The sequence below is a fragment of the Phocoena sinus genome, chromosome 11 (assembly GCF_008692025.1).
Source record: "Phocoena sinus isolate mPhoSin1 chromosome 11, mPhoSin1.pri, whole genome shotgun sequence".
Taxonomy (NCBI): Eukaryota; Metazoa; Chordata; class Mammalia; order Artiodactyla; family Phocoenidae; genus Phocoena; species Phocoena sinus.
This window is the reverse complement of record NC_045773.1, coordinates 80,871,089-80,882,187: the sequence shown is the minus strand read 5'-3', so window position 1 is coordinate 80,882,187 and position 11,099 is coordinate 80,871,089. Positions and strand designations below refer to the sequence as shown.

At 54.5% G+C, this 11,099-nt stretch overlaps 2 protein-coding genes across 2 annotated transcripts; both read right to left on the bottom strand.

Moving 5' to 3' along the window:
- Nucleotides 1-1,615: 1,615 nt before the first annotated feature.
- On the bottom strand, nucleotides 1,616-2,745 carry C11H6orf15 (chromosome 11 C6orf15 homolog). The gene is made up of 2 exons (XM_032648179.1): nucleotides 2,667-2,745; nucleotides 1,616-2,433 (listed from the first exon to the last, which is right to left on the bottom strand). Exons 1-2 carry the CDS (start codon nucleotides 2,743-2,745, stop codon nucleotides 1,616-1,618), a joined length of 897 nt encoding a protein of 298 aa, XP_032504070.1.
- A 3,604-nt stretch (nucleotides 2,746-6,349) lies between these two features.
- On the bottom strand, nucleotides 6,350-9,611 carry CDSN (corneodesmosin). The gene is made up of 2 exons (XM_032648165.1): nucleotides 9,527-9,611; nucleotides 6,350-7,782 (listed from the first exon to the last, which is right to left on the bottom strand). Exons 1-2 carry the CDS (start codon nucleotides 9,609-9,611, stop codon nucleotides 6,350-6,352), a joined length of 1,518 nt encoding a protein of 505 aa, XP_032504056.1.
- Between the last annotated feature and the right edge of the window lie 1,488 nt (nucleotides 9,612-11,099).

Below are 11,099 nucleotides of genomic sequence, written 5' to 3'. Positions count from 1 at the left end.
CTCTGAGCTTCAGTTTCTTTATCTTACAACGTCTTCCTCACAGTTGTTAATGAAGGTGAAAGAATGGAATGTACAGAGCATTCCCAAGCTAGGAAGGGTTTTGTGGGGTTTCTAGGGAGATGTCAGTGAGGCTCTGGGAAGGGCATGGTAGCAGTACAGATGGGAGTCTGTGTGCAGCCCTGCGGCTCAGGAATAAAGTGGAAGAAGAGAGAAAACAAGGGAGTCAGTCAGAGAGAGTACGAGTGCGTTGACTCAGTGTTTGCTGAGCGCCGACCTTGGTCCAGACGCTGTCCGTGGTGCTGGGAGTTCCGCAGTGAACAAGCCAAGTCCCTTTCCCGTGGTGCTTGCGGGGAACAGAGGAGGGGAGTGCCGACACAGAATTTAAAAGTGCAAATAGGAGTGAGAGGGAGGCAGCCAGAAAGAGGGACAGACAGAAATGAGACCAAGCCTGAGAATGAGCTTGGGCTTGTGGAAGAGACAGGTGCTGAAAACAGAACCGCCTGCCCCAGGACAGGGAGAAAGTGAGAGTCCAGGGTGGGAAAGAATTGGGGAAGGAGGTTGGCGTGATAGAGGGTGGTGTGACTGGTGATGGGAAGACATGGGTGGACACCAGAAGTGTGCCCCCTGGAAACCCCATCACCCCCACCAGCTTCTGTTAACTTCCTTCTGCACTTTCTTAGAATGACCCTTCCTCACCCCACTCCAACTCCTGTACAAGGATACTGAGCTCCTGGGAAAACCAAAGGGAGGGTAGCGTGACCAAAAGAAGAGACTGTGTCATCACTTGAGAATAAAAGCATCAAGTGCAGCCATAGGCAGGACTGTTGGCTCCAAGTTTCTCTCTTCCTGTCCCTTCTCCCTTTCCTTTCTTCCTCTATTGAGGTCTGCTATTTGTTCAGCAAATGCCCGAAGTCTGTGGTTCTCTGGGGCACAGTGTACCAAGTGATGCATGTAAGGGACATCAATGCCTCTTCCACTTCCAAGAACCATAACTTTCTGGGAAGAAAAGGTAAGCATAGACAAAAATGACTCTCTCTGACCCTCTGTGTCTCTGAATCAAAGACTATTCATTCCCCACTTGGCCCTGGTACCAACCTCCTGGACTTCATCCTTGCCTCCTGCCACAGGTGCCACCTCAGTTAGTCCTGCTGCCCCTCCTCCCCTTTTCAGATTCCAGGACAATTCTAGAACCAGCTCTCCCACTTGGCCCAGATGAGAACACAAGGCCCCACCCTCAAACACTTGGGCTTTGATCTTTTGCAAAGGATGGGGATAGCAAGAGAGTGTCAGGAGGACCCTAGAGGGACATGAGGATGACTAGAAAATGGGGATGGACAAAACTCCAGTTTGCACCCAGAAACAAAGACACTGAGAAGAAGCGGATTCAGTAAGTGCTGTATTTTATTGGAGATCGGCATATGGGGAGCAGGGAGGCAGTGAAAGTGGAGAGGACGTTAGAAAACAGCTGATAGGATCTTGATTTAGCTCACACTGCAAGGGGAGGGAGCAGGACCCCCGTCTCTGACTTCTAACTTAGGGCTGCCCCCGCTCTGTCATTCTCCTAACTCCATTATGACCCAGGGTTTTGAGGATTGGGAAAGCCGGCTGGGATGTTCTAGTAAGAGCCAGGAGCACGGAGAAGTCTGGGAGGAAATTGATTATTGCCTGGGTGTAGAGGAGTATTCTTCCAGCTAGTACCTGGATACCAATTAATAGTCCTCCGTCTGATACCTGGATACTCCCAGGTAGTACTTGGGTATTGATTACTGTTACCCCGGTTTCCCAGAGGGTGAAAGGGATTTGGTCTCCATCCAGTGCCAGGACCTCCACCTCCCCAGGGTATACTGGGATTCAGGGACCCCCAGGGGCAACGAGACAGAAATGGCCATCGAATCCCATTGAAGATAGACCAGGGACGGGGTCGGGCAAGGATTTTTCTCTGGGCGCCCAGCACATTAGAGCGGAGTGGCCATCTAGACTCAGAGTCCTGGTGGAGGAGTGAAACCTCGGGTGAGGGGTCCCCGGGGTATGCAAAGGGCTCTGCAGGAAAAGGCTCACTGCCCGGAGGGAGGGCAGCCTCACTAGAAAAGTAGGACGGTTCTTCAGGCAGCTCTTCTCCCACATAGTCCTCGACCACAGCAGGCATCATCGGCCAAGGGTCCTCCGAGGACCAGGAGTCCATGGAGGGCAGCTCCCCAGACGGGGGCCACATCTGTACCCCAGCACCTCCTTCGGGTTGAGAGCCATGTGATGGAGAAGCATTGGACTTCAGAGGAGCCCTTGCTGAAGCATTAGGCTCAGGGTCTGGTTTGGGCTGAGGATGTTCCAGGTTGGAGACGCTGGTCAAGGAAGGTTGTCCAAGCAGAGGCAGGTTGATCCCCAAGTCTTGGGGAAATTTCTCCTCCACCACACCGATGCTCCGGGCAAAGAGGCCTGAGGGAAGGGGAAGAGGAGGCAGCCAGTGGACCAGATATTTAGTCTCAGTGCCCTCCCTTCCCTGACTCCCTGATTCCCTTTGCTTCAAGTCCCTCCACTTTGCCTGTGCCAACTCTTTCCTCCCTCAGGGACCCAACTGTACACACTCCCACCTTTACCTCTTCCCTCAGTCCCAGTTCCCCGAGGACCACCAGTCCGCTCCTGCCCAAAGATTGGCACAGCCTCCATACCTGGGAGATGAAGACAGACCAGGAGCAGGCCCAAAGGAGCCCGGCTCCCTGCGACATGGCCCTGCATCTTGCTCTGCATGTCCCTCAGCCTCAAGACAGCCAGCCCTTTATCCTGTTAGTGGGTGGGGGACACCAGAAACAGGCTGAGCCAGTGCTTGCGGAAACAATATATCTCTACGTTCCAACCTCGTTCCTAATTCATTCTGTGACAACAGATGCCACTTGAATGACTCAGGGAAGCTGGGTGTTCCCACCCTGCTCCTCTCCTCAAGCTCCTCACCCCTTCCTAACCCAGGTGTCCTGGCTCACAGCTCATCACTGGTTGCCAGCCGTACCCTTCCTGACCGCTGACACCAGGCACATGAGGACCTTCACCCTTGGAGTCCCAATCTCGTCACTGATTTCTCAACAATAGAAACACCTGATTCTGTTTCTCTTTGGGATCCATATCATTCTATTCCAGCACCCCTTTCTCGTGCATCCCCATAGCTACATCATCTTGACCTCAACCTGCAGGAGGTTCTGGGGTGCAGAAGTGCCCCCTTCTGAGGGGCTGCTCCTAGATGAGACCCTGTGTCTAGGGAAATAGACCTGGTTCCCATCCTTAAGAGATGATGGTGTATTGGTTTCCTATGGCTGCTATAGAAAGTAACCACAAACTTAATGGCTTACAACAACACAAATTTACTGTCTTACAATTTTGAAGAGCAGAAGTCTGACATGGGTCTCACTGAGTTAAAATTGAGGTGTTGGTAGAGCCTTTCTGGAGGCCCTAGGGAAGAATCCATTTCCCTGCATCTTCCAGCTTCTAGAGGCACCTGAGTTCCTTGGCTTATGGCCCCCTTCCTCCATGTTCAAAGCCAGAAACAGCAGGATCTTCTCACATTGCATCAGTCTGACCTCCTCTTCTTCCCTCTCCCATATTTAAAGACCCTTATGATTACCTCGGACTCACCCAAATAATCCCAGATAATCTTTCTACTTTAAGGTCATCTGACTAACAACCGTAATTCCACCTGCAAACAGTTTCCCTTTGTTATGTAGCCTCACATATTCAGTTTCCAGGCATCAGGACGTGGACATCTCTGGTTATGGGGAGGGCACAAGTCTGCCTACCTTAGATGGTCAAATGTATCCACAGAATATACAAGAGATACAGAGAGAGAGAGAGCAGATGTTTCCAACTAAGTAGAAGGAGGGCATTGACATGTCAAATAGCCATGAGCTGATCATTGTTAAGGCTGAATGATGAGAGCATAGGGATTCATTAAGTATTTTGTCTACTCTTAAATATGTTTGAATTTTTCCTATAAAAAGTGTTTAAACGCCTTTGTTTCTCTATTGCTTCCAAGACGCGCCCAGACTAGGCTTCTCTTGTTGCATGAAGTTTAAATATTAGCTGTTAGATTTTACTATTCCATCTTCATCCCCAGCCCCTGCTAGCTGGCTACTGGAAGGGTAAAGAGTTCCTCTCCAGATCTGACCAGTGGACAACATATACTCCAATAAAAATTTTTTTAAAAAGAGTGCAGATCTGGCCAGTGGGTACAAGACAGCAGCCTTTTGGGGTGACATCCAACAGCTTTGCAAAACATTTTGACCTGGATCACACCAGAAACTAGAGGAATACTCGTGTCAGAGGCTGCGTCCCTCCCACAATTGCGGTCCACAGAGCCTCTGAGGGCCTTGATTCCTGTCATTGGCTGCAGTCCACGGGGCACATGGTAACCAAGGGTGACCCCACAGTGATGACAGAAACGGGACTGTTCCGGAGGCCTCCTCTGTCTTCAGTCAACCCTGAAGGTTGGCTCAGCTGCCCCAGGTCATTTCTGATCAACAAAACATATTTCTGCTGATTCGAGAATTCAACAACAGTCCTAAATTTGGGGCCAGCTGACATCATCCCAATAGGAGGGAATGAGCTAGATCCTAAGGTAGGGGTGAATTCCTTTGCAGCCAAGCAGAGGCTCTGAGAGGTGGCCTGTGCTTTGGGGTGAGGCTCTTCCTGTAAGGGTGAGCACAGCCCACCCTCCCCTCCTTGGGGCATGAGAGCTTCCTTGGCCTCAGTGTCTTCCCTGCTGTCTCCAGAACATAGTCGCGTGGCCCTTGGCACCCTGTCTACTTTTTCAATCTTCTCCCATGGAGGCCACCTCCCCTTCCCCACTGTAGTGTTCAGCCCTCTCACCTCTCCCAGCTCTCACTCTAGAACCACAGCAGAGGCAGCAGGAGTGTGAAGGTGGAGAGGACACTGCTGGGGAGGACACTGTTCTGTCATGGGCTGGGGCGTTTCAATGTAGGCCAGTGGGTCACCTTGCTCAGCTGCACACCCGTCATGCCCCTGTCCTCTCTGTCTTTCACTTCCTCCACCCGCAGCTCCCAGAACCACGCCCCGCTTAGCTCCTACTCAGTCCCCAGGAATGTGGTCCGGGCTGCTGTGGTCCAGCCTTCCCAAGGCTCCTCGTGTCCCAGAAACCCAGGAAATCGATGCTCGGGACTCCCAGAGAGGATGGCATCTTGAAGGTGAGGCCAACTAATGGATAAGGAGAAGGAGCCAGGTGGGGGGGGAGGAAATCATTAAGGCTCTATGTAAGGAGAGGGGAGGACTGCAGAGTGAATAGGCAGTGGGACAAGAATGGATTTCCTGGGGCAACGAGAGAGAAGAGATGTGAGAGGAAGGATCTGGGAGACCAACTAACCCCTGCTTTCAGTTTAACAAATATTTATGATTTTCCTCCTTTGTGGGAGGAGCTGTAAGATGTAAGAAATACCAGGCCAATTTATGAATGAAAGTGGGGGACACAGGACCTTTAGAGGCATAGGAGAGCATCACTCAGGTCCCAAGATGAGACCCAGGGCTCCAAGAAGGCAAAAAGTCTAATCCAGCTCACACAGTTTATTGAGACATCTGTCCAGGACCCCCAGAGAGCAGGGAGCCTGCTCCAGTCTCTGCAGATACCCTGGTATCTCCTACACACAGGGAAGCCTCTGAACGTTGAGGGAAGTGACAGCCAGGAAGGGGGACTGAGATGGAGACCTTGAGAGACAAAGAGGAAGGTTGGGAACTCAAAAAGGGTGTGCTGAGCTCTATAATGGAGCGTGGGAGTGGAACTGGGAGTGTGAGAACCCAACAAGATATCATGCTGGTTGACCAGATGGTGAAATGAGACCAGTGAAAAATGGTCACTGTTTTCAAATAACTGTTTGGATTGTGCTTTATTTGGCAAAGTGGGGGCAGGGGGGTGGGGAGGGGATGGCTTGTCCAGGCATCAGAGTTACTGTAGGACATTTCAGGGGGTTCCCAGTCAAGAATCTGAATGAGTAGGGTTAGCCGATGGACTACACTGTCTCAAAGAAATGGCAGAGGAAATGCTAGGGAGAGGGTATCTGGCAGGGAGGGCACTGCAGCACATGGGAATCTAAACAGTAGGAGAGAATGAGGAAAGGGATTTGGAGCCTACAATTTGGGGACGTAAAGAAAGAAGAGCTGATAAGGGAGAGTCTGCCACATTGGGACAATGGGGGAAGTAGAGCAGCTGTCTTGGGAGGGTGGAAGAAAACTGAGCTACCCCCATGGCTGGGCTCCTGAACTTCTCCCACCTGGGAGATGGTGCGTGTGTGTGTGTGTGTGTGTGTGTGTGTGTGTGTGTGTGTATGCCTGCACATGTGTGTAGGCAAAATCTGCTTTATGGACTGTTAGGTAACTCTCCCTGGGGTAGGAAAACTTCAGGGTCAGCTAGCTGGGGCCCCAGGGGTTTCACTTGGGTTAGGATGTCCTGGATGGAGTGGCAGGGGATCGTTCCAGAGCTGCCAAAGCCACAGGGCTTGGCACCAGCTGAGGGGTCATGTTGGGAGGAGCCAGCTCGACCCCTACTCAATGTTGAGGAGGAGACAGAAATGCAAGAGTGACCAGAAGAGCTGGACTTGCTGCCACAGGGTCGAAGGATGATTTTGCCATGGGATTGGGAGCTGGAGCTGCCACTGAAGGAGCCAGTGCCTGGTGAGGAGCTGGGCCTCTGGGAAACACCACCACAGGGATGGAAAGATGAACCAGAACTGCTGGAAAGGCTAGAACTGCTGTGGACTCCAGAGCTAGAGAGGGAGCAGGGCTCCTTAGAGCCCTTGGAGCCAACGCCATAGGGCAGGACGCCACCAGAGCCCACCGGCTGGAACACAATGGCCGAGGAAGCTCCCGACTGGTAGATGTTGGAACTAGAAGAGCTGTGGCTGGGGATGATGGGGTTGCTGGAGAAGTATTTGCCCTCAGAGATGGGGGCCCCAGCTGCAAAGGAGGGAACCCCTGGAGAGACTTTGATGGGGTGCTCTTTGATGAAGTGGCCCACCGGGTAGATTTTGCCCCTGATGTAGGTCATGCCTGGGACCAGATAACTGTCAGAGGAGCCACCCACCACCTCATAGCTGCCATATTTGCCTACAGAGGTGATGGGGGGGCAGGGCTTGCCTGGAAGGCCACCATTGCTACAGGGGACGCTTTGACCCACTCTGGGGCCACCAGAGCCATGCTGCTCCACCACCACCACCACAGGCATTTTACCCCCAGACACAGAATGGGAGCTGGAGATGTAGGAGCCAGAGTGCGAGACGATGGGTCCCCCACTGCAGGGAGAGTCAGGGATGTTGGAACTACAGGGGCTCAGCTTGGCGTTGACCTCCTGGCCACTGCTGCTGGACATCGAGGAGGTCTGGGAAACAGAAGAGCTCGAGCCTCCTCCAGACTGGGAGCTGAGGCTTCCTGACTGGGAGGAACTAGCTGCACCCTGTAGACTAGAGCTAGGTCCAGAGGAGTAGCTTATCTGGGAATACCCCGTTCCTGGCTTAAATAACGAAAATCCTGAAGAACGACCCTGGGTAGCAATGGATCCTCTGGAGCTACCACTGGAGCCATTGGAGCCGCCACTAGAGTCATTGGAGCCGCCACTGGAGCCACCACGGGAGCCACTGGAACTCGAAAGGAAACTGCTGGAACTGCTGGAGCCACTTTGGCTACTGAAGCTGCTGGAGCTCCCCTTCCCCAGGAGACAGGGGTCACTGGGGGAGGTGATACTCGTGTGGTCCCTGCAGGGGTCTGAGAAGGTCCCAATGCTCTTGGCCAAGGTCCCTGGGGAGGAAAGTAGTGGTTAGCAAGGGCCAGAGAGGCTGGACTTTCTTTCTCCCCTCCCAGACCCACCTCAGTCATCTGCTACTCTGATCTCTCCTGAGAGGAGCCCAGGGAGAGTTTGGGGTGGAAAAGGCAGGGAGACCCCAAAGAGATGGAGAGCGGGGGAGACTGAGACTCTGAGAGGTGGGGAAGACCGTGGGACCAGATGGAAGGAGGAGATGAAAGAACCACAGAGGACTGAGAAGGAAGGGAAAATAGCCAAACAGACGCTGAGAAAAAGAGAAAGTGGGGGAGGGGCAGGGGGACGGCAGTAGAGGACAGGACACTTGAGGATTATGATTGGGTCGCCAGCTTCCCCTGGAGAGGCCAGGCTTGGGTACAGAATGGAAATTCTGCTTCCCGCCTCAGCACCGCCCATGCCAGGAAAGCTGGGTGGGGGCCAGGACATGGGGGCACGCACTGTTGCTTCAGAACCCGCTTGTACCAGCAGGACAGGACCCTGCACCCCGAGCCCAGCTCAGGGACACAAGGATGCAGCCCTCCTCCGAGGCCCCTGACCTTTATCAGTTGTCTCCCTGCTGGCCAGCACTGCGTGCCTCCCTGCCCCCAGGCCCACATCTGACCGCTTCTGCCTCTACTTCTTTCCTTAACTAACCCTTTGCTCCTCACCCAGGCTCCCCTCCCCCCACCCTTCCTCTACTCCCCACCTTAACCACCTCCGGTCCCAAGTGGTGTGGACAGAGCCACGTACTTCAGGTCGTACATTTGGAGAGGCCAGATCTGCCCTACCTTCCTCACAGCGTTACGGTGAGCACTAGATGTGACCACACATGCAGAAGGTGCTTTACAAAAGCAGAAAGCATCGGACATGATTTATTACTGCCATTCCTCCTTTGAACCCCCCACCAAAAACCAGGTCTCCACACTCTGTGAGTTCCCCATTCTCTCCTCAGAAAGAAATTCAATGCATCCACCTCCACGCCAAACCCCAGCTCTGCCCGCAGCCCCGCCCCCTTCACTCTGCTGCACTAATCAGCCAGCCCCCCCACCCCCACCCCGCGCTCCTCTGCTCCTCCGATGCCACACAGCCACGGGGCTATGGGCAAGGTCACCGTGATCAACAGCACAGGCCCTGGAGTCACCCAGCCTGGGGTTTGGATCCCGGCTTAACTGCTTTCTAATTTGTGAGCTTGAGCCAGTTTCCTAAGCTCTTCAAGCCTCAGTGTCTTCCTGTGCAGAGTGAGGACACTTCTCTCACACCATCCTTCTAACGATCAAACGAGCTAATGCTTTAAAGTGCTAGTGGAGTGTCTCGCACATAAAAAGGGCCCTATGAATGGTGACAATTGTTATGACTATTAAATATCGACTCCATCTTCTAGCACTCTAATAACAACAGCAGCAGCCAACATGAGAACTCTCGGAATTCGGCAGCACCGCGGCACACATTACTTAGTGGCGCATAGAGAAACTAGAGCTAGGTGTTAACTTTAGCCTCATTTTTAGAGTCTCAGAAGCGGAGCCTCAGTAAATTTAAGCAGTTTGCCTGAGGTGTCAAGGCAGTGAGGAGCGGCCCCCAGACTCAAGCATCAGATTCCAGAGCCCCTGCCCTCCCGCCCTCGCTGGGTCCTCTCCTGGACTCTCCCCACGCAGGGCTCCCCCCAGCCTTCTCTGACCTGGCATCTGCATTCCTGCCCCCCTCCTCTCCCCACTCTCTCTGCGCCCAGGGCCCCCAGCCTCCTACCTTGCAGGAGGAGACCGGCCAGCAGCAATGCCAACATCCCCCACCCTCCCACAAGCCCTATCCGGGATGTTCGCACAGAGCCCATCTTGGACTGTGTGGCCTCCTGAGTGACAGCAGCTCGTGGACACCCGGGGCCTTTATGTCAGGGCTGGACATTTCCCGGGCAGGAGTCACTGTGGGGAGGGGAGGAGAGGTGGAGGTGGAGGTGCCGGGGGCGGGGGGGAGGTTGGTGTGGCCGGGAGGAGCTGAAGTAATGTTTGGGTATTGCCTACTCAGCAGCAGGGGTGGCTGCAGTGTGGGGCACCGTGGCCCTGGGAACACCTGGCTGGCCTGCCCCGGCTCCTCGTTGCCTAACCTGGAACCAGGTGCTCTGCCCCGAAGGCCGCCCACTCCCGGGCGGCCACCCTCACCATGGGGCCCAGTCCCCTGGCTCCTTCACTCTCCTGCCTTCCCCAGTGTTGGCCTCTCTGACTGCTTGTCCTCCCTCCACGCACAGATGTGGGCATTTCAACTTTCCCTTCAGTACCGGCTACCTGCTGTAGCCCGCACCCCCACCTCACGGTTAACCCCGCCTGGGAGCCCTCCACAGCCTCTGGATCCACGCTCCCCTTTCCCTGAGACCCTTCACTCAGCTTCCACTCTCTTCCTCCGGGTATAAGGATCTACACCCCACGCCCTGCTGTCACTGTCCAAGTACCATGCTTGCCACACAGCTATTACGTGTGTCATCAGTGAGTGGACCTTTGGAGTCTGCACTCCAAAGCCAGTTCCCTGACCTCTCCCTTCCGGGGGGCTCCGGGGACGGCCCGCAGGTGCCGGACGCCAAGGCCTCAGCCCGGAGACAGGCCTGGGCTGAGGACCCCTGTCATAGCTGGGCCTTGGTTACTCACAGGCCACTCACGGCCCCTCCCCGAGGGGTGGCCCTGGCTCCAGTGTGTGAGCAAGAGGCTAATAAGACTAATTGGAAGGTGGTGGCCCTGCCGCCCATTAATTGACCGCCCGGCCTGGATGAGCAACAGGAAGCAGCCAGCTTGCTCTGGGTAGGATGCACGGTAGGACCAAGGAGGGTCAGCAGAATCCTGGGTCCCTGAAGGATGAAGGGCAGGACTGGAGGACCAGAGCCCTGAGACCCGCTAAGAGGGGGTGGTTCCTCCTGCATCGCATTCCCCTCCCTCCGCTTGGAACCTGACCCCACCCCAGCCAATTAATTGCTCACTGGTATTGCCAAGAGTATCAGTATTGGAAGGCGGGACCTGGGAGTCGGGTCAGGTTCTCTGCCTCTTCCCCAAGCCCACCCAGCCCTCTCCCTGCTCCCCTGGCCTGGACTCTCATTCCCGCACTGCCCCGGTCTCCTCACAGAGGCAGCCCTACCGCCGGAGCCCTCGGCTCGTTTCTCCCTTTCTCTCTCTCCTGCCCAGCTTCTGACCCAGCCCAGCACTGTCCATAGAACTTCCTGCCATGATGGAAATGTTCTCTCTCTGTGCTGCCCAATACAGTAGCCACGAGCCACATGTGGCCACTGAACATTTGAAATGGGGCTAGTATGACCAACTGGAGGAACTGAATTCTTAAT